Source organism: Lipomyces arxii, assembly GCF_038497795.1.
Source record: "Lipomyces arxii strain Phaff 12-163 unplaced genomic scaffold V1512scaffold_10, whole genome shotgun sequence".
NCBI lineage: Eukaryota > Fungi > Ascomycota > Lipomycetes > Lipomycetales > Lipomycetaceae > Lipomyces > Lipomyces arxii.
Genome location: NW_027117709.1, coordinates 47,207 through 73,105, shown reverse-complemented (window position 1 = coordinate 73,105; position 25,899 = coordinate 47,207). Strand labels below are relative to the sequence as shown.

The 25,899-nt window shown below is 44.0% G+C and overlaps 12 protein-coding genes across 12 annotated transcripts; 8 read left to right on the top strand and 4 right to left on the bottom strand.

Moving 5' to 3' along the window:
* Positions 1-261: 261 nt before the first annotated feature.
* On the bottom strand, positions 262-1,398 carry V1512DRAFT_271526 (chaperonin 10-like protein; the record flags this gene model as incomplete). Its single annotated transcript, XM_066917650.1, has 3 exons — positions 262-1,054; positions 1,097-1,225; positions 1,271-1,398. 3 exons carry the CDS (start codon positions 1,396-1,398, stop codon positions 262-264), a joined length of 1,050 nt encoding a protein of 349 aa, XP_066770871.1.
* A 1,299-nt stretch (positions 1,399-2,697) lies between these two features.
* V1512DRAFT_263971 (chaperonin 10-like protein) lies at positions 2,698-4,010 on the bottom strand. Its single transcript, XM_066916589.1, has 3 exons — positions 3,775-4,010; positions 3,595-3,723; positions 2,698-3,550 (listed from the first exon to the last, which is right to left on the bottom strand). Exons 1-3 carry the CDS (start codon positions 3,900-3,902, stop codon positions 2,755-2,757), a joined length of 1,053 nt encoding a protein of 350 aa, XP_066770870.1. The 5' UTR covers positions 3,903-4,010; the 3' UTR covers positions 2,698-2,754.
* A 1,501-nt stretch (positions 4,011-5,511) lies between these two features.
* Positions 5,512-6,329, bottom strand: V1512DRAFT_208847 (dihydrofolate reductase-like domain-containing protein; the record flags this gene model as incomplete). Its single annotated transcript, XM_066913451.1, has 2 exons — positions 5,512-5,955; positions 6,006-6,329. 2 exons carry the CDS (start codon positions 6,327-6,329, stop codon positions 5,512-5,514), a joined length of 768 nt encoding a protein of 255 aa, XP_066770869.1.
* A 212-nt stretch (positions 6,330-6,541) lies between these two features.
* Positions 6,542-7,389, top strand: V1512DRAFT_248232 (Ca2+ regulator and membrane fusion protein Fig1-domain-containing protein; the record flags this gene model as incomplete). Its single annotated transcript, XM_066914536.1, has 2 exons — positions 6,542-6,647; positions 6,692-7,389. 2 exons carry the CDS (start codon positions 6,542-6,544, stop codon positions 7,387-7,389), a joined length of 804 nt encoding a protein of 267 aa, XP_066770868.1.
* A 716-nt stretch (positions 7,390-8,105) lies between these two features.
* On the top strand, positions 8,106-10,496 carry V1512DRAFT_23255 (HCO3 transporter family-domain-containing protein). The gene is made up of 7 exons (XM_066914013.1): positions 8,106-8,196; positions 8,241-8,586; positions 8,635-8,667; positions 8,712-8,915; positions 8,963-9,851; positions 9,898-10,255; positions 10,319-10,496. The coding sequence occupies exons 2-7, from the start codon at positions 8,444-8,446 to the stop codon at positions 10,351-10,353; spliced, it is 1,662 nt and encodes a 553-aa protein (XP_066770867.1). The 5' UTR covers positions 8,106-8,196; positions 8,241-8,443; the 3' UTR covers positions 10,354-10,496.
* V1512DRAFT_276582 (Chs5p-Arf1p-binding proteins-domain-containing protein) lies at positions 10,462-13,198 on the top strand. The gene is made up of 8 exons (XM_066917873.1): positions 10,462-10,662; positions 10,753-10,879; positions 10,930-11,081; positions 11,133-11,225; positions 11,277-11,452; positions 11,500-11,685; positions 11,729-11,946; positions 11,995-13,198. The coding sequence occupies exons 1-8, from the start codon at positions 10,640-10,642 to the stop codon at positions 13,093-13,095; spliced, it is 2,076 nt and encodes a 691-aa protein (XP_066770866.1). The 5' UTR covers positions 10,462-10,639; the 3' UTR covers positions 13,096-13,198.
* Positions 13,199-13,460: 262 nt separating this feature from the next.
* On the top strand, positions 13,461-15,742 carry V1512DRAFT_209166 (Dihydropteroate synthase-like protein; the record flags this gene model as incomplete). Its single annotated transcript, XM_066913459.1, has 2 exons — positions 13,461-14,057; positions 14,105-15,742. 2 exons carry the CDS (start codon positions 13,461-13,463, stop codon positions 15,740-15,742), a joined length of 2,235 nt encoding a protein of 744 aa, XP_066770865.1.
* A 191-nt stretch (positions 15,743-15,933) lies between these two features.
* Positions 15,934-17,244, top strand: V1512DRAFT_239819 (uncharacterized protein). The gene is made up of 2 exons (XM_066914215.1): positions 15,934-16,021; positions 16,076-17,244. The coding sequence occupies exons 1-2, from the start codon at positions 15,974-15,976 to the stop codon at positions 17,132-17,134; spliced, it is 1,107 nt and encodes a 368-aa protein (XP_066770864.1). The 5' UTR covers positions 15,934-15,973; the 3' UTR covers positions 17,135-17,244.
* Positions 17,245-17,619: 375 nt separating this feature from the next.
* Positions 17,620-20,083, top strand: V1512DRAFT_263957 (major facilitator superfamily domain-containing protein). Its single transcript, XM_066916588.1, has 2 exons — positions 17,620-17,874; positions 17,925-20,083. Exon 2 carries the CDS (start codon positions 17,968-17,970, stop codon positions 19,819-19,821), a length of 1,854 nt encoding a protein of 617 aa, XP_066770863.1. The 5' UTR covers positions 17,620-17,874; positions 17,925-17,967; the 3' UTR covers positions 19,822-20,083.
* Positions 19,940-22,101, bottom strand: V1512DRAFT_263955 (major facilitator superfamily domain-containing protein). The gene is made up of 2 exons (XM_066916587.1): positions 20,792-22,101; positions 19,940-20,738 (listed from the first exon to the last, which is right to left on the bottom strand). The coding sequence occupies exons 1-2, from the start codon at positions 21,905-21,907 to the stop codon at positions 20,115-20,117; spliced, it is 1,740 nt and encodes a 579-aa protein (XP_066770862.1). The 5' UTR covers positions 21,908-22,101; the 3' UTR covers positions 19,940-20,114.
* A 439-nt stretch (positions 22,102-22,540) lies between these two features.
* Positions 22,541-23,350, top strand: V1512DRAFT_263954 (uncharacterized protein; the record flags this gene model as incomplete). The annotated part of the gene is made up of 2 exons (XM_066916586.1): positions 22,541-22,872; positions 22,931-23,350. Coding segments are annotated over exons 1-2 (203 nt in total), but the record flags the coding sequence as incomplete, so codon positions are not given.
* A 296-nt stretch (positions 23,351-23,646) lies between these two features.
* On the top strand, positions 23,647-25,899 carry V1512DRAFT_23110 (major facilitator superfamily domain-containing protein). Its single transcript, XM_066913973.1, has 2 exons — positions 23,647-24,237; positions 24,281-25,899. Exons 1-2 carry the CDS (start codon positions 23,752-23,754, stop codon positions 25,595-25,597), a joined length of 1,803 nt encoding a protein of 600 aa, XP_066770860.1. The 5' UTR covers positions 23,647-23,751; the 3' UTR covers positions 25,598-25,899.

Here is a 25,899-nt window from a genome sequence, read left to right as displayed (position 1 = left end):
GGCGTCACGGTTGCTTACTCGTTCCACGATTCTATGACTCAACTGACCTTCTGTCGAGTCTGGGCAGCCGTATTCATTCATTGTCGTAAGATCTCCGGTGTTTAGCATCCTCACGGCTGAGCTCGTACTACTATTATTATGCTAACAGCGCAATAATGCGCTTGAAGCCGGTTTATTCGGCAACTTCGGATTCAATTTTACTAACTTAAAATTGCGCTGAGGGGGCTTTAAGCTTTAACACCCCTGCATACATCTTCAAACTTAATTCTTCAAAACATATCTGTATCGTGGCTCGCCAGCCTCGAACGCCTGGATAACATCATTAGCCTCCGACATTGGTCTGATCTGAACCCAACTCTTGATGTTATCTTTTGCCGCCAGCGCAAGCATGTCCTCGATATCTTTGCGACTGCCCATGGTGGACCCGGTATAGTTTGCGTTGTAGAAGGCAAACGGGAAGGCCAAGAAATTCTCCAACGGCGCCTCGGGAATTCCCAGCTGGACCATGCTGCCACCGATCTTAAGCAACAACAAGTATTGAAGTGTAGGCATGCTGGCAATGTTGGCTGTGTTGATGATGATGTCGATTTTGTGTTCCCAATCGTTCAGCCAGTTTTTTTCGCCAGTCGCAATGAAATCCGTTGCACCCAGCTTGCGCGCGTCGGCCTCCTTTGACCGCGACCGAGAAATAGCAACGACTTTATCGCATCCGAGCGCTTTAGCAAACATGAGCCCGAAATGGCCAAGACCGCCAATACCAATCACACCGACCGTCTTTCCAGGCCCTGCACCGTGCCGCTTCAAAGGCGAGTACGTCGTCACGCCGGCACACATCATCGGCGCTACGATCTCGCTTGGGATGGACTTGGGCAGCTTGAACGCAAACGAAGCAGGATACCGACCATTAAGTGCGTACCCGCCTTGACTGATGTACTTGCCGTACTCGCCGCCGTACGTGAATTTCATATCACCACAGTATTGCTCGTTGTTGCCTTTGCATAGATCGCATTTGAGACAACTGTCGCACTGCGCACCTACACCGACACGGTCGCCACTGTTGAGTTAGAACTCGGTCTATATAAACTTGGTAGCGTACATCTCAAATTGCTTTACGTTGGCGCCTTTTTTAATGACCTTGCCAACAATTTCGTGTCCAACAACAATCGGATAAGTGGTATTACCCCATCCGTTGCGCAAGGTGTGGATATCTGATCCGCATACACCACTTACTAGTAAGCCAATTTAATCAGATTTCATAATATGTACACACCAGTAAGCAATCTCAAGATCAATATCATTGTCTGTGAACGGTCGAACATCGAACTCGGTCTGGATCATGTGCCCCTTTGCAGCGGATTTGTCGAACGCAACCCATCCAAAGAACTTGTCTGCACCCATATTTTTAGCTAGTTTGATAATTCAATCTTGGGCGACGGGGATCTACAGTGATTTATATACGAATTTTACTACGGCCGGGTACCACAATCGTTTTGTCAATATCGAAAGATGTGACGACTTCATGACAGCACTTCCTCACTCGGCTCGACTTGACCAGGATTCATCCTGAATCAATCCCCAATCCTTGTGCGAGCTCAATCTGGCCACAATGACGTGGTTAGCGTAAACTTTAAAATTTATTTTAAATCTCCACCGGATTATTCCATACCTATTATTCAAGTACCGTATTCTGTCCGGTGCCAATTGAAGCAATAAATAGTTAACATCAATGTTTAGTTCTGTGGAAAGTGTCTATAACACGACAATAACGTCATTCATTTCAGCCATACCCACTTCTTGGCACCCTGCTTCGCCAGGTCTTCAAGCATCATGTCCTTGACGTCCTTCCGAGTTGCCAATGCTAGAACACATCAAGCTGATACGATGCAGAATTTTACTGACAAACAGTCCAATTCTGTCATCGCAATGAACTCCGTCGCACCCGTGTTTCGTGCATCTCTTTCTTTTGATCTTGACCGCGAAATAGCTACAATTTGTAACATCCAAGGGCTTTGCAAACAAATGGCCAAAATACACAAGACTGCCAATGCCAATCACACTGACAGACTTGCCGGGCCAGAACCGTGACGCTTTAGCAGAGAGAGCACGGTCACCGCTACTTCTGCCAGTACGCAGACGTGAAACTACATCAACCAATATATATTTGCAAATGCTTAACGTTCGCACCCTTCTGAATCACTTTGCCAACAATCTCATGCCCAACCACGACAGGATACGTAATGCCATCCCATCCATTTCACAACGTATGAATGTTGGAAGCACAACCACCAGTGCGTAATCTCAATATTGACGTCGTCATCAGTGAATAGCCTGACGTCAAATTCAGTGTGGACCATGTGTCTGTCCACAGCGGACTTGTCGGAAGCAACCCAATCTGTAAATTAATATGACATATCTATAATTTACAGCTTGTGTATTCTTAATACCTTCGTCTGACCAGACCGTAGTCGGTGGATACATACATCTTTTGGACTCATCGACTTTTCAGCTAGCAGAATACACCAAGGGCTAAACGTCAACATAGCGTTCCGTGACCGTGCCCATGATATCAACTCCATCGGTGATACAATTCAGACCAGGAACATCCGCGGGAGACTTACACGTCAAATGTTTCACGTGTTAGAAACCCTGCCGGTCAAACGCTGTTCCAATTGAAGCAAATTACTTATGTTGAGCAAAATACGGGAATGTAAAACTTGTATTTTATACTAATAACGCACTATTGCCAGTATAATCCTAGTTACAGAGAACATATCTATAACGAGCCTTGCCGTTTTCCATGTCAACCAGGACTTGGTTAACGTCGCTCATGGGTCTAGGGACAATCCAGCTCTTAATCTGTAGTTCAGACACAAGCTTGATCATGTCACGCATGTCCTGACGGGATCCAATTCCAGTACCAGTCAAGTGAGCGTTAGAGACAATCAACGGGAAAGTATTGAAGTTGGGCAATGGGCCCTCGGGAACACCAACTTGGACCATGTATCCACCGATAGTCAACAGCATGAGGTAGTCAGACATGGGAATATTGACATCGTTTGCAGTCGAAATGATCAAATCAATAGAATGCACGTTCTTGCCAGCCCATCCTTCCTCACCAGTAGCGATGAAATCAGTGGCTCCCATCTTACGAGCGTCAGCCTCCTTGGATCGCGATCTAGAAATTGCAACAATCTTCTTGCATCCAAGAGCTTTGGCGAAGAGAAGACCGAAATGACCGAGACCGCCAATTCCAACAATTCCGACTGTCTTGGTAGGGCCCGCACCGTATCGCTTAAGAGGCGAATACATAGTAAGACCACCGCACATCATTGGTGCCACGATCTCGCTTGGGATTGAATCTGGCAGCTTGAATGCAAACGCGGCAGGAACACGATGTTTCTTACCGTATCCACCCATTGCAGGAGACCCGTCAGGGTAGCTCATACCATACGTCGAGACGACGTCAGGGCAGTACTGTTCATTGTCGTGAGTGCACATGTAGCACTTCAAGCACGAACTAGACTGAGCGCCAACACCGACACGGTCACCACTGTTTATTAATTGCTGTCTTCACACGGCAGACAATACACTTACATCTCAAGACCAGTGACACTGGCACCCTTACGGATGACCTTTCCGACGATTTCATGTCCGACAACAATTGGATAATTTGTAGGTCCCCATCCAGATCTCAACATGTGCAAGTCAGAAGCACACATACCACTGTTACATGTTGATACGATTGTCAATTACAAAGCCAAAAACCAGACTTACCAGTGAGAGATCTCGATATCAATATCGGTATCCTCGAAAGGCTTGACTTGATAGTCCATTTCGACCAGTTTGCCATTAACAGAGTCCTTGTCGAGACCGACCCAACCATGAAAAGTATTGTCTGACATTTTTTGCTCGCTAATCAATTGAGTTAACTATACTAGAAAACTACGTTCGTGAATATTTTAAACCGGAGTACATGACGTTTTATAAGTTTACGAAGCTTAACTAAAAGTGTGAATCGCGGTACAAATCATCTCGGGCTCATTCGCCTCCAGAGCTAATGTAGGGTTCATACGGCTGAGAATGCATTCGGATACAGGGCGTACTATGTACGATTCGCGGAACTAAACTGTACTGAAATATACGCATCTTCTGATTAGTTCGTATACGACCAGAATTTGACTTCCAATTTGACTCATACGGCTGAGGATGCATTGAAGCAGGGCGTACTATGTACGATTCGCGGAACTAAACTGTACTGAAATATACGCATCTTTTGATTAGTACGTATACGAACAGAATTTGACTTCCAATTTGACTTCAACGCAGTTTACAAGGTTTGTACGTGCATTCGCCGTTAACCGTTTCTTCTACACACGTCACCATCAGTCTATTTCGGAAATTCGGAATTATTCTTTAAAAGAAGACGATGGAAAACGACTCTTCAACTTTATTGCTGAAACAGTATATTTTAGCACATGATGCGCATTTCTTGGCGGCCCCGCCCCAGCGCTTCTCCAAGCGGCAGGCATTATTGGACCGTTACTGACGGTTGCCCGATAATTCCTGCGAGATTAAAAAATAATACACATGAATGCTCGAACGTCATAAGCCTACGCGTCCTGACTCGTCCCAGCCATCTTGAGCTGCACGATACAACTCTGACGTAACCCGTGTGCAGAACTACCACGTTTGGTGTAACTTGTCACTTCTACACTTCGAACGCGTGTAAGGTCCGATTGTGCTGGATGTAAACAACTCGGATCGCTGTTAAGTCATAACAGCGGTGGATTCATTGCGTCTACTGAGATCAGATAGACAGACAGAACTTCAAGTTACTGTTTTGCTTATGAACTGGTCGCTGATTTTCACTCGGCTGGTCTGAGTACCTTCTATAGTAGTGCGTAAATACACAATTGTTTCGTATGTACGTGGTGGTTGAGTGTATGCTTACTGTAGACAACAACCTCAATGTTAGTATCACAATCCTTACTAATGTTAAAGACCAACTAATGGGATACTGTCTAGTGCTGATTATTTTGCTATTTCAATAAGATATCATTCACTATCAGAGTAGCCGATCAATTCCTAATCCCATTGTAAAATTTGTATATTTCTAATGTACAGCCGGTCTATACTAATACAGAATTATCTATTATTTTGTGTATCAAACATCTTTGTCTTCATTCTAGGCATAATCACTTCATCCCACCTAAAAATTGTTGCCGTCAAGTTTTCTCGTGGAATTATTGGCTATTGCATATAATCACTAATCAGCTAGCAAACTGGGTTGCGAGTCTCGATGGACGCGGTAACAACGCCGGTAATGAAAAAGATAGCAGAAATGCAGGTCGCTGTGAGGGACGTTTTTGCATCAAAGTAAGAATAAGTTAAAAAACCGGTCAGTGGCTGTCTAACGACAACTAAAAGCTTACTCGATAAAGATATTTGACAGAACAAAGCAAAATGGGACGCGACTATAATGTTTGTGCTGAAATAAAACAACTGTGTGTATCAGAAATTATCTTTGAATGAAGCCATGACAACGTCACGCCCAAAAGAATGCCACTTGACTTCGCGTAATAAGTTAAATGGGTCTTTCGGACTAACCTCAACACCGTCCTGACCAAGATAAACAGGGGCAACCGTAATGACAAGGCTGTCAATGTTTGAAAGCAGCAGTTCGTTAATCACCTTTGCGCCTCCTTCAACCATGACTGACGTGATCCCGTTATCACTCAGTGTCTTAAACACCGCCGTCCACGTATCTGTTCCAAACAGTCCGTCAGACGGCACGACACGAGCCCCGGTGCTTTCCAATTCGGCAATTTGTCGCAATTCGTCTAATGAGGCTCCGTTTCGCCATTCGCTTGAAACAATAATCCAAGGAGCTTTTCCTTCTGCCGCAAGAGCAGATTGCACAACCTTAGATTGTTTAGACAAACCACATCTGAAGCTCTGTTACAATGCGTTAGCACTGCTCTCGCAACACTGACTGTCAAACATACCGGATCAACAACAATTGGCCGCGGTGATACCTCGGAAGCTGACTTGCCCTTTACCGGGTACCGGCAGTTAAGACTCGGATTATCCGCCAAAACCGTGTTCGCACCCACTAAAATTGCATCATGGTGACCACGTAAATAATGGGTCATTGACTTTGACTCAATTCCTGACAGCTGAGTCCTTTGTCCACGTCCTGCCGCGATGCGCGAATCGAGACTTTGAGCAAACGTCAATGTCACGTAAATGCGGTCTAATTTCTGTGGCAAATACGGCTGTAAAAAATCAATTGCCTGGTCTGGCAACCGGGCGAGAGGCTGAGATGACATGTCGTATCTGTTCAGGACCAGGACCCTGGATTTGGTGAAATTTGGCTTTGACGATGTTTAACTACGTCCGAGCGTGGGGCTCAATCTGTACTACCCTGTGCCTGACTAGTTTGCTCTGCAATGACGATGTACCTCGTGAAGGATTGTATATATATCTGCGCTGTTTCTGTGTCTGGTTTGTCTGTTCTGAACTGTCAGTGAAGCTGTTTACAATGATCTTCTGGCTTATCAAACTAATTCTCCCAAAGAAAGTCAACGGAACAAAGTCAATCCGGTCTTTTGTCTCGACACTTTTGTTCATTACAATCTTTTTGCTGTGTATGTCTAGAGTACAGCCTATAATAGCTGTTCTGACTGTTTAGTGTTTTCTCTTCTTGGTTCGCTCTCGACAAAGTCCACGTATTCTAGTGTTTATGCCGTCCAATTTAAGTCTGCTCTAGCTTCCAATAAGACATTGACATTGCAGTCAGGATACTATGGAGTCTGTGCAGATATGAGCTCGATCATGACTTGCTCGCACCGTGGGAACACGTCCTCGCTCGACCCCTACAGAGCAGTTCGTACTAAATCAAACGGTGTAGTTGATTTGGTATCTCTTGCTGAACTTGTGTCCACCAAGTTGATTCATCCAACGTTGCCAATCGCAGGCCTTCTTTTTGTCTGCATTGCATTTTTCAGCTCAATCGCTCGTTCATTCGTCACGTCCGTCGAGTCAATGTCAGCCTCGGTCCTGAACTCTGTCACACTCTGGAGCTGCATCTTGTCTACTGTCGTGTGGGGCATGGCAGTGGCATGGACCCATGTGTCGTCAAACACACTTGCTCTCGTTCTTCATGATTCTACAGGCGGTCTTATCTCTGCCGTCCGGGGCACAAAACTGGACGCCATGGGCTGGACCGCGTTTGGGTTCTTGCTGCTGTCTACTGCCTCAATTGTGCTCTGTGTTGCCCTGGACGCCCGTTCACATACCCCACCCCCGCCACGAGATGATCCGACGGATTTTGAATACGGGCATCATAAAGAGACAATCTACACCCAAAGATACGCTGAATCTAAGTAACTAATTCAATAGATTTTATATACCCTATATCATCAATGTAAGAAGTGTAATCAGCGCGTTAATGTAGCGAGCGCGTACAGAAAGTGTCTTCACAACTTGCGCCGCAATAAATATCGGGCTAAGCCTACTTTAATTATTCGCTCGATTTGTTTATTGGCACAATTCCTGGCTGGCAAAGTATTCGCAATACCGGTGAAACTGCTGGAATGGACAGAGCAATTGCAAATGAAAAGTGTAAACACGGAGCGGAAGTTGCTGTGAATTGCTTCCCTGACGCCGAACAAACACAGCTGGCGACAACACTCGAGGCCGAAATTGCTGTAACTGCTGTATTGCAGGCGATGAGTCGTCGTTTCTCGAGGTCCCTGGTGATATATCTCAATACGAGAATCAGAACAGAAATTTGTCAGAGACAAAGTTGACTAAGTTTGGGTATCTAAATGTGCGTGTCCAATGCTGGAATATGTCCTTTCTACGATTTCTTGGAAGTACCAGAAAAAGTGGTCTACAAGAGTGTCAATACCAATCTTACTGGTGCGTAGTTTACAAATCAGGTTGCAGCAAAGCAAATGAAAAACCAAGTAAAAAGTGCTAGCATAATTAGTCTTTCAAATATCCCTGTTTCGGTAAGCGACAAACATCACACTTGTTGCACACATCAAAGCAGGTATTTCTAGTCTGATACAGTCATGTTCAGTCGCGCTAGGTGACGACATGGGGAAAAAAGTGCCGCTGGTAAGATCAGGCTGGCCAGATGAAATTACTGGACCTACCGTCTTTCTTGCAAGTGATTAGTGTAAACATGTGGTATGTTCTTCTACCGCTTTTGATATCATTTATTAACAATTTAGACTGGCACACAGTTTTTTAACTTGCAAAAGAACAGTAGACAACAAGATCGGCGGCGTAAGCTTGAAATCCTTAAACTTTAAATTTCATTGCTCCGTTGTCCAACTACGCACCCACTTTTGCTCTCACTTTTACTCTCACTTTTGTAGTATAAAGCGTATGGAATCAATCAAAATAATTCTGAGACACTAAATGCCGTCTCAACATGGGTGCGATTTTAGGAATACATCTGTTTCGCGGCATGCGAAACGATATCAAGCATCGACTGCCTTACTATATCTCAGACTGGACATCTGATGCGTGGAATTATCGTATAATTCCTGCTACGGTGTATATGTATTTTGCAAAGTAAGTTACAGTAAGTTACAGCACATGTGAAACTTGGCTTACCAATAGCGTACTGCCTGCAATTGCTTTCGCTCTCGACATGTAAGTCGTTTGATGTTCTTTCTCGAATAATACTGAGTCTCCAGGTTCTCAAAAACGCACAATTCCTATGGAGTGAATGAGATTTTGCTTGCGTCTGTTTTAGGATCTTTATTATTCTCTGTTTTTGCTGGTCAGCCACTGTGTATTGTCGGAGTTACCGGTCCAATATCAGTCTTCAATTATACCGTATACGAGATTATGGTTCCAAAAGGCACTCCTTATTTTCCTTTCATGTGCTGGATTTGTTTGTATGTGCTACACGACGTGATTTCTGATACTGTCGCTAAAAGTGTAGATGGTCTATGGTGATGCATTTTGCAATCGCAATTACAAATGGAGTCAATGGACTGCGATACATCACCCGTTTCAGTTGCGATATCTTTGGGTTTTACGTGGCGTTTATCTATTTGCAAAAAGGTATACAAGTACTGACTCGTCAGTTTCATCGTTCAGATATAGAGGGCTATATATCCATTATGGTTGCGCTATTAGTGCTGATGTTTGGTTACATATGTCAGATAATAGGTAACAATTCAGATTTATTCTGGCGACCTCTCCGCAGATTTTTGGCAGATTATGGCACACCGCTGGTCGTTGTGTTTTTCACTGGGTTTGTGCATATTGGAAATATGAGAAATTACGATATCCAAACTTTACCTACTGGGTCATCGTTCACACCAACTGCTTTTGGTGAGCAGAGGCCGCACGGCTGGTTTATTCATTTCTGGGATATTTCAGTCGGCGACGTATTTCTGGCCATCCCGTTTGCGCTGCTTTTAACGATTCTGTTTTACTTTGATCATAACGTGTCATCGCTTATTTGTCAAGGTTCAGAGTTCCCATTGCGCAAACCGGCTGCGTTTCATTGGGATTTTTTTTTGTTGGGATTGTGCACAGGCGTCGCTGGTCTGCTTGGAATCCCGGCCCCGAACGGATTGATTCCGCAGGCTCCTTATCATACAATCTCGTTATGTGTAGTTAAAGATAAGAAAGTGTATGAGTCCGCTGATGACCGTGAAGATACGGTTGCAACGGTGAGACCGGTGATTGAGAAGGTTATTGAGCAGCGAGTGAGCAATTTTGCCCACGGGCTAATGATCCTTGGTACCATGTCGAGACCATTGTTGATTGTGCTCGGGCTTGTCCCGCAAGCAGTGCTGGCAGGGTTATTTTGGATCATGGGTGTATGTTTATTTATGTTGAATTTGACAAATTTGCTGATTTTTCGAGCTCGGCGCGTTACAGGGTAATGGCGTGATACAGAAGATGTACTATCTGTCCAAGGATAGGCAACTTACAGTTTCCAGTATACCATTTCGAACAATCCAAAAACGTTCGGTCTATTTGTTTGTTGTCATTGAACTGATTGCATTCGGCGCTACCTTTGCAATCACCCAGACCATAGCCGCAGTAGGATTTCCAGCCATTTTACTAGCATTTGCAGCTTTTTCAACTTGGTTGCCAAAGATATTCTCGGAGCACGAATTGGCTGTTCTAGATGCACCTACTGCGTCTGAGTTTACAATGGAAAGTGTTCTAGGTCGGCCCGAAAATGAGTTGAACGAAAGTCTGGAACTGGGTGATTTCGGTCAGTTAGATGACCCAGTTGGGTTAGTCCAGACAGAGGGATCTAATACTAATGAGTATAAAGGAGTACATAGACGCCGAGCATCACATAGTGATTGAGTATTTATGCTGTACAGTTTTACAACATGCCAGTGAACGCATCGTAGGTTGGCACAGCCGTGAGTTTGAGGCCGGGTAAATTATTTGACTCCCTATGAGAAGCCACGACTCGATTGTTTATGACGAAATGAACATTCAAAATCCACGGGTAAAGCTCTCATTTGTATTGATTTGCCTAAATTTAGAATAAATCATCATTATTTATTTGGCATAATCTGTTGTTGCTGATTGTGCCTTGTTCAGTACCATTTATTACATACAATCCCCAGTGACAATCTAGTCCAATATGGTTCAAGCGGCAGTTCCTGAGTACGTCCGAAAATAGCAATTAGCCTATCTCTTAGTCTCTTAGACAAAGCGATGTAACTTGATGAGAATGAGAATTTAATATTCAATTAGGATCCAGGAAATGACAATTGGCGAGGCTGTCAATGCGCGTACGGCAGCCTTACCGGGTTTTCACGCACTTGGTCCTCCTGATCTTGTCCATCTCACAAAAGTTCATGCCCGGACAAACGTGCAAGAGGTTGGTTGAGTGTTGTGTAATGTATAGAGATGCTCATTGAAAACGCTTAGGCCGGTACTTATCATTACGTGACCGGAATCGACACGTCTTCTGCTTCAATTGCAGCGTATTTGAACACATTGACTTATTCCTATGCTCCCGGTGAAGGACAGATCTGGTTTGGAAAGCATCAGAACTGGAAAATTCAGACTGGCGTTTATTGGTACGTCGGAGAGATGCGGTGTAAAGACGTTTGACTGACTGATGGTTGAAGCTGCTACAATGCACTCTCCCGCGTTGATTTGCGGGTCCGGGTTCACATTCCAGGCTCAGTTGAGGCCTTTGTTATTGATGAAAGAGGAGAAAAGTAGGAATTGTGTGAACTGCTTGGCTGGATGAGTACTGACAGGCCAAATAGACACAAAGCCAATGAACAAATCATGCTCGAGACTTATGTCTGCTCTGTCATCCGAGGCATACTCTTTGCAGATGATGAAGATTACAACATTACAGCATACAGAAGATTCAATCCAATTGCTACTCGAGAAGCAGAGGAAAAATTTGTTGACGCATTCTCAAAGCTGGTGACAAAAGGTTAGCTGCTAATTATTTTCCCGAACGTTTACTAACTTATTGAACAGGATGGCAATTGGGTTCACAATTGGAAGTCCAAGTACCGACTCTTTTGTCTAACAATCTCATCACTACATTCTTTAAGTATCTTGACATGACGGGTCGGTATACTGAAGGAGTCAATCTTTTGGAGAAGTTGAGATCAAAAGAGCCTGATTTTGCTGCTCTTCTTGCCCGAGTATTTTTAGACATGGGTATGTTTGCTGATTGGTCACACGTTTATGCTAATGGCTTTAGACGAAGAAGTCAAGGCCGTGCAGTTGCTTCATGACAGCATAAAGATTGCACCCAGAGATCCAAATCTTTTAGATGTGCAAAGCAGATTCTGTATGTCCAAAAATCGACTTGATTATGCGCTGGCTACGGCCAAGCGTGCTGTGAGCTCTGCACCTTCGGAATTCGGACCCTGGGCTCGATTGGTCAAAGTCTATATTGAACAGCGCGACTTTCAATCGGTATGCATTTGCTACGATTTGTGGTTTGATATTGTGCTAATTAAGTAGGCTCTGCTTACGTTGAACTCGTGTCCGATGTTTCCATACCACAACACAGATTTACATCGCATGCCGGTTGCCCACAGAGTACATTTGCCGTTTGCGACTGAGGGAGTACTACCGAAAATCATGGATGACTTGCCTGGCGAAAAAGAAAGTTTGAGCGTTGATCCAGAGCTTGCGAGACTCCCAGCTGCATCATTGAGAGGCACGTTTGCAAAAGCATACGAGCTGCTAGTTGAAATTTCTCATGACATTGGTTGGGACATGTTGCTCAAGTACCGTGCCAAGGTGTTCATCATGGAAGAGGAGTATCGTACAATCAAGTCCGACAACGCTGGAAAACAAAAGAAAAACCACAGTCGAGCTGACAGTGATGCGTCTCGTACGGCCGTGAACGGGTTTGCTGCCTCACAGCCGGGGTCAGTTGCCGATGACGGAGAAAGTCAAGACGAAACTGTTGCGAGTCCAGAACCCGACGTCGTCAAGCCAGAGCAAAGTGTCGATGCTGAGCTAGTAAAAGGCAGCGAGGAACATCATGGAAGCAGTGCAATTAGTGAACCGACAGATATGTCGACGCCGTTCAAGAGCAAAAGACTGTGCGAGCGATGGCTTGATAACTTGTTCATGGTGATGTATGAGGATATGAGAGTGTACACCTTATGGCGCGCGGAGTCTGGTCATTTCAAGTCTCAGCAGCTGCCTTACAGCAAAAGTCTCCGTGAATGGGAAATTTTGGGGGCGCTTGCAAACAGACTAAAGCATACAGAAGAAGCGTCAGAGGCTTTCACTGAAGCTCTGAACGTTCGAATTTCGTCAAAATCACTCAAGGGATTGCTTGATATTTACACTGAGAAGGGCGAGCCAATTAATATTTTAAACACGGCAGTCCAGTTGACTTCGTACGAGCACAGATGGTACAAGGAGTTCTCACCTTCATTAATAATAGCAATTAAGAAACTTGTACAGAAAGAAGGGTCACAAAAATTACGAAACATGATCCATGGTTCAGATTATCCGGCGAGTGTGATTGATTTGATGGACGATTATTTTGAATTAGCACGACAGTTCCGATGGTTAGGTTATGAGGATGATGATGATGCGAAGTAGGTTTTTTATTATAAGTAGTAAGATATGAAAGCTCTAGGGTTTAAAAAGAAAGGCGGCGATGTTCAGAGTAGATTATAAATAGAGAACCGTTTTATATATTGAAGTTTATATGATATAGTTAAATGGCTTAAACAGGCAACGCTTAAACAGACGCCGCACTCAAAAATTATCCAAATTTATTCTGGAGCAAAATTGAGATCCTTTTTTTGGTGTTGATTTAAGACTGTGGGGTCTGGATTTTGCATAATAAACAAAATACTCACATGCGAGCGCCTTCTGCGGTCTCTAGACTCTTTTCATCAGAGAGATTTTTACATCCAGCACTGACTTTGAGAAGCCCGTCAATTCGTTCAATCGTGCCTGCAATGGGTGCTACCACACAGCCAGCGCCTTTACTGGCTCCTGACATTATTTCTGTGCGAGGACTCGAGTTAAGGACGATAAAATCCGGGCCAGACTCGTGGCATCGTGAGAATAGGAGCCAGCCTGTGAAAATTGACGCGTTTGTGCACGCGCCGGTTGCAGTAGCTGGGAAGTCTGATTTGGTCGAAGAGTCTGTGCATTATGGCATTTTGACAAAGGCAATCAGTAAGATTGTCGAGGCTGATGATGCTGGAACGGAAGAATGGTCGGCCCGGAAACTTGCGCTGGAAGTTGTGAATGCGAGTTTTGGGATTGGAGCAGAACACGTCAGGGTTAGATTGTCATTTCGAAAAAAGCTATTGAGAGCGGACGCGTGCGGAGTTGAGGTTACAAAACATAGATTTATACCGTACGGTTCTGACCCAGTCACTAAAGATGTGGCCGAATCGGCTTTTATCGAGGGTATGAGAGTATACACAATTATAGGTGTGAATCCATGGGAAAGATTGGAAAAACAGGAAGTTGTGATTGATCTTGAGTTGCAGAAAGAAACAGCTGGCGAAATTGATGTCGTTGGTATTTCAAGTCAAGTTGTTACGGTAAGACCTATAGTCATTTTGTTCATTGTGCAAATCTGATTAAGTAGATTGTGGAAGCTTCTTCTTACTTGACAATCGAGGCTCTTGTGTCTGAGCTGGCAAGATACCTCTGTCAAGACCACGACTTAGAGAATGTGACTGTGAATGCGTTGAAACCCCGCGCGATCGCAACGGCTCAAGGTCCGGCGGTCCAGGTTACACGATCTCGAAGATACTATTCCACAGAGGCGACCAGGTTCCATGAAAACGACTTTAAACAGCACATTGCGTTCTTGGGAATGGGCAGTAACTTGGGCGAGCGAGCAGCACTTTTGTCGGCCGCATTGATCGAGCTGGAGAAGCGAGGTGTGAAAGTGCTTGGGACGTCGTCAATGTACGAATCGGCACCGATGTATGTCGAGAACCAGCCAAGATTCTTGAATGCGGTGTGTAAGATCGCGACGACCTTGAGCCCGCATGAGTTGTTGGCATGCTGCCAAGATATTGAGAAGAACGCGCTCGGAAGAATCAAATTGGTCGATAAAGGACCTCGCACAATCGATCTTGACATTTTGCTCTATGATGACATTGCTCTTCGGGACGGAAAAGTTTTGTCGATTCCGCATTTGACCATGCTTGAGCGTGAGTTTGTGTTGCGCCCGCTTGCACAGCTCGCGCCAAACTACGTTCACCCAATCACGACCCGAACTATTGCCGAACATTTAGACCATCTTTGTCCACCGGATACATACGTGTCTGATTTATACACGGTTGTGCCTATTCGCTTTCCTCACGGCACAAAAAACCAACTCATGTTTGACACTATACATCATATCCAGATGCCAAGTCATCTTATGGGAATTTTGAACGTCACCCCAGACTCGTTTTCAGATGGCGGGTCACATGTGACCGCGGAAACCATGCTGGCTGCTGCGCGGGAAATGATCAAGAACAAGGCGACCATGATTGACATTGGAGGTCAGAGCACCAACCCGAAATCAGTCAATCCCGGCCCAGAAGTTGAGCTCGAGAGGGTTGCGCCTGCGATCAAGTTGCTACGGTCCCTTCCTGAGTTTAACGACATCACAATCTCGGTCGATACATATTACGCCAGTGTAGCACGCGGTGCTATCGAAGCTGGTGCAGACATTATCAATGACGTTTCAGCTGGATTGTTAGACCCAAACATGTTAAAGACCGCGGCCGAGCTGGACGTACCGATATGTTTGATGCATATGCGGGGAACGCCACAGACCATGTCTAAGCTTACGGAATATAAAAACGATGACGTTGTTGAAGGCGTTGCGGACGAGCTTGCGGAACGCGTTCGGGTGGCTGAAGCATCGGGGATCAAACGATGGAACATTATACTTGATCCCGGTTTGGGATTTGCAAAGAATCAGGAACAGAATCTTTCCATTATTCGAGAACTACGCCATCTTATCCATTCGAGACGAGAATTTGACGGACTGCCGTGGCTACTCGGACCAAGTCGAAAACGATTCATCGGTGAAATCACAGGCGCAGTCGTGCCTAAAGACAGGGATCCAGGTACAGCGGCCGCAGTGGTAGGGTGTGTAGCCGGCGGGGCTGAGATTATCAGGGTGCACAATGTTAAAAGTATGAGTGACGTTCTAGCAGTTACAGACGAGATTTACAAAAACCGGAGTACGCTGGAGATTCGTAAGAGCAGACGGGCTAATTAATATGACGTAAAGTATTTTGTTGATTCAGATAACATTAATTAAAACCGGATAAACTCGTCGTATCTTGGCAAAATTGTAGGGTTTTGTTAGGTAAATGGTACCCCCACACCCCCTCACTAAACCTTATTTGGGGCTTCGGACTACACTTTATCCGTCCAGCAGCCAAGACCAGATTCCTTTAAAACACGTCAATTTCCCCCCAAATTTAACATTTTTTAAACGAGAATAACAATGACTTCTGTTTATACTCTTACGTGGGGTATCGTTGGAACTGGCTGGGTAAGTAGCAGTATCTAAGATAGTTTATGAGGGAATTTTGACTAAATGGAATAGATTTCCGAGAGATTCTATAAGGATCTTCTCATCGACCCCAATACCAGAGATGTGTCTGATGTTGCACACAAGCCTGTCGCTGTTGCATCACGATCTATTGAAAAGGCGGCTGACTTTATCAAGAAATTCACCGAATCTGATGAAGTTGCGGCGACAGTGAAGCCGTACGGAAGTTATTCAGAGTTAATGGCCGACCCAGCTGTTGACTGTGTCTATGTTGGAACTCCTCATGACTCGCACTACGAATACACGCTCATGGCTCTCCGGGCTGGAAAACATGTGCTGTGCGAGAAGCCGTTCACAATTAATGCAGCGCAAGCCATTCATCTCAAAGCTGTTGCTGCTGAGAAGAAGCGGTTTTTGATGGAAGCTGTATGGACTCGATTTTTCCCGCTTACGATTGCGATGGAGAAGATGATTCACGAAGATCAGATTATTGGACCGATTCGTCGTGTGTTTACTGATCTTGCTCAAATCACACCAAAAGATCCTTCGCATAGATTGAACAACCCTGCAGCTGGTGGTGGTGCATTATTGGATCTTGGAGTCTACTCGACTACATGGATGTTGTCTACTTGCTACCATCACCCAAAGAATGAGATGGAGAAGCCGACTAGTATCAAAGCGAATATGATTAAGAGTGAGATGACCGGAGTTGACGAAAGTACAGTTGTCACAATGACATGGCCCAAGGTTGGTATTTTGGGTGTCTCTAGTTGCTCACTGATGGTGAGCTCTCCGTATGAGTCTGTTATCAGAGTCCAAGGTGACAAAGGTGACATGATTGTTCCTATCCACAGTTCGCGCCCTGAAAAACTTGTTGTTCATTTGTATACTTCCAAGCCATACGAATATGAAGAAAAAGTCTTTGAGTTTCCTATTCCTGGCTGGGGTTTGTTTTGGGAAGCTGATGCAGTTGCTCGTGATATTCGAGACGGGAAGCTAGAGAACGAACGGTACTCGCTGGACGAAAGTATTTTGGCAATGTCCATTTTCGACGAAGCCAGACAGCAGAATGATTTAGTGTATCCTGCAAGTATAGAAGCTGTTGAAGCTTAGATCTAAATATACTATTGTATGAACTACTAGAGGTAAAAGTATAAGTGCGTACTTTGTCGTACGTTGTATCTATCGTAATTTGGATTTTATTGAGCACGAGCATGAGCCAATTAAAGTTTAAAGGTTTCATATTAACTTCTTGAAATCATCCAGGATTCTGCACGATGTTATCAAGGAAAGTTTAATACAGTAAAAGTGCTGTTAGAACGAGGTTTATTAACGCTTACAAATGATTTCATTAAGCTAGTACTGACTGAGCGAGTACACTTAACTTGTCTTCTTGAACGTAGTGTGTGCTCTGACGATTCAGAATAAACATTTCTGTAAAACTTTAATATCTACAGAAAATGGCCGAACTTCCGAACACATCCCAAAGAACAGCATTAAGGTTTACCCCTGATAGTTATTGGCGCCACCCATGACGTCAAATGTTTTACTTGAACGGCATTACAAGTGCCGGCTTTCAACTATGTTAGGTATTTTCGGTATCTGAGTACCAACAAAAAGCAGTTTATTTTGTAAAAATAAAACAAGAGACTTAAATGAGAGCAATCAGAAGTATTTCTTCTGTTCGAACTTAAAAAGAACTGGTCGTCAGGTGCAACATTTGAATAGCCATCACGTTTCGGTATGGGCCGGGCTCCCGACGTTGATCTCACAACTTTCGCCCTTTTCAAATTAAGAAATCAGAAACCCTCTTTTAATTTACCACTCGTCAATAAAAAGCCTCGGAATTTACAGGTATTTAAATGTCTTTAAATTTGCCCTGTCGTACTCACTCTTATTGCTTGTTCATACATACAATATAATACAATACAAAAACACATAGAAATATGTCAACAACTTCAGACTCTCCATCATCACCATTGGGAAAGGTCTCATCTCATGCGTCAGAAACGTCTGGGTTTGAAACTGCCCAGGAAAGTGACCAAAGTTCTGAACACACAGTTACTACTCCATTACAACCAGTTGCAACAATAAAAGATGACGAAGAAGATCTAGTCGGGGCTGCAACAGGAATGGCTCCTCTTAATATCGAACGTACAACAAGCAGCTCAAGAGAAAAATACGATTCGTTTCCTTCTGACCTGATGCGCAGACCAACATTACGGCCAACGAGATCGAATTATGACCCTAATGATCCGATCAATCTTGAACGAGTCCAAACTGCTCGGTCAATTCAAGAAGAAGTTTTTGGTGCAAAAAGACGGCGTGAAAAGCCTAGAAGCGATCTTCCTGCTTTTGGAGGAGGCAAAGACTATCCACCAGATGCTTTAGATCAAGAAATATACTTGGTGGATTTCGACGGTGCAGACGATCCTTTACATCCACAAAACTGGTCATTGAAAAGAAAATTGAAAATCATGGCGATTCTTGGTTTTGCCACTTTCGTTGTGGCTTGGGGTTCATCTTCTTTTGCTCCTTCGACTGTTTTCATCAGAGAAGTTTTCCATGTCGGTTCGGTGGTATCTTACTTATCAATTTCGCTTTATGTCTTTGGATTTGCATCTGGCCCGCTGTTGTGGGCTCCTTTGTCTGAGCTTTATGGGCGCCGATTAGTAATTTTGGTTTCTATATTCATTTGTGCAATCTTTCACATGGGCGTCGCTACTTCTCGTGATATTCAGACGGTTATGCTTTGTCGGTTTTTCGCTGGATTTTTCGGTGCTTCGTTGCTTGCTGTTGTGCCTGCTGCATTTGCCGATGTCTTTGGCAACAAATCCCGCGGTGTGGCCATCGCATTGTTTTCTGCTGCAGTGTTCACCGGTCCCATCATTGCTCCACCTGTTAACGGATTCATTGTTGAAAGTTACTTAGGCTGGCGATGGACTGCGTACTTGACTTCAATTATGGGTTTTGCCTCAGTTGTTCCTGTTGTGTTCTATATGGAAGAAACATATGCTCCGTCTGTATTGGTTGCAAAGGCACAGTATCTCAGACAAGAGACCGGTAACTGGTGTATTCGAGCACGACAAGAAGAGTCGGATTTCAACTTCAAAGAGCTTGTCGAGCATAATTTGTCGCGCCCGCTCCGTATGCTATTCCAAGAGCCGATTCTATTTTTGATCACAGTATACATTGCTTTCATTTATGGTATTCTGTATCTCTTGCTCGAAGCTTATCCCATCATTTTCTACGAAGGCTATCATATGCCATTTGCAGTTGCTCAGTTGCCATATCTTAGTGTCGTCGTCGGACAACTATTTGGCGGTGTGATCGTACTGTCGTTCGAGCCAATGACCTATCGTCGTACCATGGCGAATGGCGGCCGCCCTATTCCTGAAGTTCGTCTGCTGCCGACCATGATTGGCGCAGTTCTCTTCACAATCGGTTTGTTTTGGCTCACATGGACTGGAGCGTACCCGCAGAACGTACACTGGCTTGCACCAACATTTGCCGGCCTGTTCATCGGTGCGGGTTTGATCACGATTTTCTTGTCCGCAATCAACTACATCGTTGAGTCGTATCTTATGTTCGCAGCCTCCGCTCTCGCAGCCAACACGTTCCTTCGATCAGCGTTTGGCGGCTCGTTTCCTCTGTTTGCGTCAATCATGTTTCACAATCTCGGAACTCAATGGGCAGGCACACTGTTGGGTTGCATCGCCTTCATTTTAATTCCAGTCCCTGTTCTTTTCTACGTTTTTGGTAAGCGACTGAGAAAGGCTTCAAAGTACGCTCCTACGTGAAAACAAAAAAAGCGTAGAATTTTGGTTTTGGGGTTTGCATACTTGTTTTTGGTTTGGAGATTTTAATTACCAGGAGTAGGGCACGAATAATATCACAACTAACATCTGTTGGTTTAGCTCAATTATTCAATCGAGAATTTTATTAATTATATGCTTTATGTACATACACAGACTGGTGAAAATAAAAGCCAAATTAGGTACAAGTAAACCACGCACAAATGCCACACTATCATACTCTCAAACATTTCCAAAAAAGAAAAAGGATATTAAAATTTTTTACAATACAAACCTGACTAAAGCACAGGAGTATACTTCGACATTTGTCGCAATTTCAAACCATACTTAAAAAACAAGAATGGGACAGGTGCCAGTAAAATACCGATACATCCAAGTAGAGTACCAGCCCACTGAACATGCAAATTGTGGAACATCGCGGTCGCAAAAATAGGGAAGCCTGCACCAAAAGCAGAACGCAAGACCGTGTTTGCGGCCATGGCGGAAGCAGCAAACATGAGGTACGCCTCGATCAGGTATGTCAGCGAGCACAAGAAAATCATAATGATGCCGCAGCCCACGAAAATTCCAGCGACGGTCGGGACGGCCCAGTGAACGTGCTCGTGATAAGCGCCGGCCCATGTAAGCCAGAACATGCCGATAGGGAAAACAATACCGCCAATCATGCATCCGTAAAGACGCATCTCAGGCACTGGGTAGCCACGATTGGCCGCAATGGCTCGGAGAGTAAGAGGCTCAAATCCAAGCATAATACCACAGCCAATGAACTGACCAACAATCATGGAAAGATATGGCAACTCACCAATTGTAGGCGACATTCCGTATAACTCAATAAAAATGATGGGGTACGCCTCCAACAGAAGATATAGCATACCGTAAATGAAAGCAGTGTAAATCGACATCTATAGTATCAAATTAGTAGCCACATGACCTACAACACTTTGGACCAACGTACCAAAAGCAAAATGGGCTCAGTCGCAAGCATACGAAGAGGACGTGAAAAATTCTTCTCCAGCAACTCCTTCATGTCGAATTCAACCTGCTCTTGACGGGAATGAATGCCCCAGTTTCCAGTCAAACGTCTTAAACGGGCAGCTTTTTGCACCAAAATCTGAGGAGCATAAGTCTCGTCAATAAAGAATAAAACCAGAAGAAATCCTGCCCAACCGTAAATGCCAGTCAAATACTCAGTCCAGCGCCATTTAAGATGGCCATAGACCACGAATCCACCAACCACAGGAGCCAGCAGTGGGCCACAAAAAATGGTAGCAGAAAAAACAATCATAGCTGTTCCACGCCATTTGTTGCCGAAAATGTCTGCAAACGTAGCGGGAACTACAGCAAAGCAAGTAGCACCCATGAAACCAGCAAAGAAACGGCATATCATAATCGTTTGCAATTCTTGAGCACGGGCAACTGCGATGTTGAAAATGGCGAATCCCAAGATACCCATTAATAGTGGCTTACGACGACCAGACAATTCAGAGTAAGGAGCCCATAATAAGGGGCCTGATGCAAATCCAAGAACGTAAAGAGACATAGACAAAATGGCAACTACCCGGGAGACATGAAATTTAACTGCGATGGTTGGGACAGTTGTAGCAAAGATTGATGAACCCCAAGCAGCACTAAATGTACAGAAAGCTAGGATGGCCATAATCTTCACTTTTTTCCAAGTCGAGAAGTTCTGAGGGTGTAATGGGTCGTCTGGACCGTCATACTCAACAACGAAAACGTCACGCTCATAAGGAATAAGAGGTGGATATTTTTTGCCTCCACCAAAAGCAGGTAGATTGGCGTCTTTTGCATCTAACTTGTGTGCACCAGCTCCACCAACAGTTTCGCTTGCAATTGAGATTGCTGAACCGATACGCTCCAGCATAACTGGATCATCAGGGGACCCATGAGAAATGATAGTACTAAGTGGAACTCCAGCTTCCTCGAATTCTTTTCTCATTTCTAATGACAAGACAGGCTCAAGTTCTGTTGTGTAGCTGTCATTGTTTGAGTCTGAACTTTCCCCTTTCTCAATATCCACGTTTACCGAGTTTGTGTTATTTGGTTCTGCCATTGTAATGTGTTCAAAACAGTAGAAAAAGAAGAAGGAAAACAGACATAATAAGTTTAAAAATGATTATTACGACAGAACGGTTGGGTAGTTTTGTTATGTGGTAGGTAACAACCGAGGTAGCACCGTAGCTCGTCAGCTCACAATATAAACTTAGGATAATGCCGAGATTGTCGGAGATTCTGTCATCAATAGACCGGTGAGAGTTTTCGGTTGAGTAGTGTAGGTGGGCCACGCCACCGTTAATGCAATCGAGGCTCTTGCCGTGAATTGCCGAGAAAGTTTAACGAGCTGGAACTGTCCCGAACTAGCACTGAAAGTCAATTAATCAAACTTTAATAATTGCCGATTAACCTTGTTTATTAGATAGTTCAGACCCCCTTTTTTAAAACGCCAACTTTAATAAGCAAAAATATGGCGCTAATCTCAAAAATATACATAGTCGGAAATCAGACTTGCTGAATTGGGGGTGTTTAACTTTTCGAGAATATAATTCACACTAATTGCTTATATAAACTCTATTTTATAAACAGGATCGAGTATATTTATACAAAGCCCTTATTTTTGTTGTAAAACCCTAGTCCTGGTAACACTGGCTTCGGCTTGGCCAGACTCAATAATCAGATTAAATTGACCCTAACCACTAATTGCACATAACGGCGCTTACTACTAATTAGAAGCGACCACCTCGTATAATTGGGACAAATCATGACAGGTGTGGTGCTTTAGAGCGGGGGAGGCCAGATACATTTTGACGAATTCTTCAGGGCAATTGTTCTATTTATCATAATTTGATTGTATCAAGCAGACAAATGGGCTGCGTTATATCACTTTTTTACGATATCATAGTCGTAACTGTCTCTATTACGTCACTTAGGCCAGCTGCTGTCTCTACAGATAAGTTGACTCGGAACGCTTTGCTTCTTATTGGCATGCTTCTTCTGCTTTGCAATGGCATTGTGTCTTATGTATGACTTTTGCTTTATGGTGTAGATATCGTACGAACTGTGCTTACTTCTTTTACAGAGCTTCACTGGGATGGCAAATTCAAATTCCGGATCGTATCTTCTTGAATAACACCTTCAAAATTGACAACTCATATGATCTTTGGTAATCTCCTAGGAGGAAATGGTTGATAATATTAAATCCGGAAGCCTGGAACTTCAGATTGCACTGGAATATACGACTTTTGTTATACTTCGGTTTTTTGAAACTCTTTATTACTTAGTTTGATTCTTCGCTACAATACTCGATGTACTTGTACTTTTTGCTTTTTTGGAAATATTAACTGGTTACGTTTATGGCGTTCTTTGTGAATTTGAAGTGATTTGGTTTGTGAAAAAATGGTGCATCGGACGAAGACTGTCTAAGAAGTGGCGTCTGTCGTGATACTTCCTGTTTGTTCAAAAGTTTACTTTAAAGCAATTTATTTATATTTTGGGTTATTCGTCTTGCTACATCAGCTGAATTACGTCCTTTACGGATGTGATGGCCCGTGGTCCCAGTGGATGATAACATACATCTCTTTCACTCAGGTGTAATTGACCCGTCTACAGCTATCAAAGATGATATAGTCAGATATGAACTTAACAATTGCAAAAGAACATATACTGTGCTTATGTTGTAAATGCCTGAATCTATCTATGTTTTAACGTTTCATAAGATAGCAAATTACGTCGAGTCAATATTGTGAAAGGTCTGAAACCCTTGGAAATGTAAGAGACATACGTTGCGACCGGCAAACTCCGATTTCACCTTACCCTGCTGCACGGCCTTCATTATCTGTTCCCAAAACCCTGGACACCTTAATAACACCTCCAATTCATAGCAATAAACGCAATTGCGTCATGGCATCTGGTTCTCCAGCTCGGTCCCCGGCTCGGTCTCCTAGTTCTAAGCATGCTGTTCAACTTCCACCCGAAGTTGTGAACCATGAGGCCATTATGTTGGATAGTGATGTCGAGAGCATCACCGAGCCTCTTCTTCCCAGCCAGACTAGATCTACGTTGCAGAACCCGTTTGCGTCTGGTTTATCATCTAGTGCATCTTCATATACTGCTTCTTTATCGTCGATAATAAATGAAACTCATGAGGAGATTAGTAATGTTAAACTCGTAGTCGTGTTCCTGTCTCTTTATATCGGTGTGTTTTTGGGTGCATTGGATGGAACTGTTGTCGCTACGTTGTTGGCGCATATTGCATCGGAATTTGATGGATTTAGAAACGTTTCGTGGATCGCGACTGCATATCTCATTGCATGTGCTGCATTCCAGCCTTTGTATGGCAAGCTGACTGACATCTTTGGCAGAAAGCCCGGTTTGATTTTCAGCAATGTGCGTGTGCTATCTTGATTGTGATACTGTACTAACAAATTAGGTCATGTTTGGTCTTGGGTGTCTAGCATGTGGTATGGCTTCAAATCTTTGGCTCTTGGTCTTTGCCCGTGTCGTGGCTGGAATTGGCGGCGGTGGTTTATTTGCTTTATCCACAATCACATTGTCAGATCTTGTACCATTAAGACGAAGAGGTGTTTTGCAAGGCTTTGGAAACATTATGTTCGGTTCCGGGTCAGCATTGGGAGGCATTTTAGGAGGCGCTGTATCCTCATCTTTGGGCTGGCGATGGGCGTTTTATTTGCAGGTGCCGTTTATTGTAATTTCTACTTTAGCGATCATTCTGTTCCTTGATTTGCCAGTCAAACCTGATTACGACTCGGACGAAGAAGCGGTCGATGGTGAAACAGAGTTGGCGAGAGAAGGCAGATTGTTGAAGCGAATTGACTTTCTTGGAGCCGGTACTTTAGTAGTTGCATTGGTGCTTTTTCTTTTTGCTGTCTCTGTTGGTGGTAATCAGCTACCATGGAACCACTGGGTTGTTGTGATTTCTTTACCGCTATCGGTTGCAATATTCGCACTATATATTTACATCGAGCTTGAAGTTGCAGTCGAGCCGATCATTCCTGTACAGTTATTGAAAGATCGCACTATTTTTGGTGCGTCTTTTTGCAATTGGTTCATGACCATGTCTGTTTATTCTCTTTTGTTTTACATCCCACTTTATTTCGTCTCAGTTCGTGACTTTTCCGAGACAAAGGCAGGCTCTAGTCTGATTTCAAACTTTGTCGGAGTAGCTGTCGGATCTTTTGGATCAGGTATTTACATGCGCTCAACAGGACAATACTACAAACTCGCACTTGTCTGTGCTGGACTTTACATTCTCGGCACCGGTCTTGTCATCAGTCTTGGTCTTCATACCTCAATGTGGCTGGTCATTATCTATACATTTTTGCCTGGTGTGGCGTATGGTGCATTACTAACGATTACCTTGATTGCATTGATAGCCGCAGTTCCACATGAGTTCCAGGCAGTCACGACCTCGATTCAGTACGGTTTCCGCGGAACAGGTTCTACTCTTGGAGTCGCAGTCGCGTCCAGTGTGTTTCAAAACACGCTCACAAAGTCTCTCCAGGGCCGGATCTACGGTTCAGACTCTGCCCAAATTATTAATAGGATTCTGGAAAGCGTGGATTCGGTCAAATCGCTGCCGCCGTATCTGATTCCGACCGTCCGCGAAGCTTACTTGGACGCGTCACGGGCGGTTTTTATACTTTGCTGTATTTTGGGAGTTGTTACTGCTGGCGCTACTATACTAATGAAGGAACATGTGTTGCATTCAACGTTAAGCAGACGATGAAGTAGGGCTGGACGCTATTGTAACAAGGCAAAATTTTGGAAGAATTTGGCAAGTAGACAGACGCACGCACAGTTAAAGTTTAAAGCAAAGTGGGTGCACTCAATGTATGCTAGCTTCAGCTTTTGACGGGGTTGGTTCTCAGCATAGCATCGAGTATTAGCACAAATGCTAGGCTGGAGCTCGTTCGGCGTTTTTACCTATAAAACTCAAAATGAAATAAGCATCTTAGTTAAAACCTTAGAGGGATAATTTAGCAAACGTTAATAGAGATCTGTTCTCGGAGCTACGCAGTGATCAGAAAT

Coding starts and splice junctions, on each gene's coding strand:
- V1512DRAFT_263971 (XM_066916589.1), bottom strand. CDS start 3,902: ATGTCAGACAATACTTTTCATGGTTGGGTCGGTCTCGACAAGGACTCT. Junction 3,724..3,774: donor GATATCGAGATCTCTCACTG/GTAAGTCTGGTT, acceptor AACATGTAACAG/TGGTATGTGTGCTTCTGACT. Junction 3,551..3,594: donor AGTGTCACTGGTCTTGAGAT/GTAAGTGTATTG, acceptor ATTAATAAACAG/TGGTGACCGTGTCGGTGTTG.
- V1512DRAFT_23255 (XM_066914013.1), top strand. CDS start 8,444: ATGGGTGCGATTTTAGGAATACATCTGTTTCGCGGCATGCGAAACGAT. Junction 8,668..8,711: donor ATTGCTTTCGCTCTCGACAT/GTAAGTCGTTTG, acceptor CTGAGTCTCCAG/GTTCTCAAAAACGCACAATT. Junction 10,256..10,318: donor TCTGGAACTGGGTGATTTCG/GTCAGTTAGATG, acceptor ATGAGTATAAAG/GAGTACATAGACGCCGAGCA.
- V1512DRAFT_276582 (XM_066917873.1), top strand. CDS start 10,640: ATGGTTCAAGCGGCAGTTCCTGA. Junction 11,686..11,728: donor CCGAGTATTTTTAGACATGG/GTATGTTTGCTG, acceptor TAATGGCTTTAG/ACGAAGAAGTCAAGGCCGTG. Junction 11,947..11,994: donor AACAGCGCGACTTTCAATCG/GTATGCATTTGC, acceptor CTAATTAAGTAG/GCTCTGCTTACGTTGAACTC.
- V1512DRAFT_239819 (XM_066914215.1), top strand. CDS start 15,974: ATGACTTCTGTTTATACTCTTACGTGGGGTATCGTTGGAACTGGCTGG. Junction 16,022..16,075: donor GTATCGTTGGAACTGGCTGG/GTAAGTAGCAGT, acceptor TAAATGGAATAG/ATTTCCGAGAGATTCTATAA.
- V1512DRAFT_263957 (XM_066916588.1), top strand. CDS start 17,968: ATGTCAACAACTTCAGACTCTCCATCATCACCATTGGGAAAGGTCTCA.
- V1512DRAFT_263955 (XM_066916587.1), bottom strand. CDS start 21,907: ATGGCAGAACCAAATAACACAAACTCGGTAAACGTGGATATTGAGAAA. Junction 20,739..20,791: donor CTGAGCCCATTTTGCTTTTG/GTACGTTGGTCC, acceptor TTGATACTATAG/ATGTCGATTTACACTGCTTT.
- V1512DRAFT_23110 (XM_066913973.1), top strand. CDS start 23,752: ATGGCATCTGGTTCTCCAGCTCGGTCCCCGGCTCGGTCTCCTAGTTCT. Junction 24,238..24,280: donor CCGGTTTGATTTTCAGCAAT/GTGCGTGTGCTA, acceptor CTAACAAATTAG/GTCATGTTTGGTCTTGGGTG.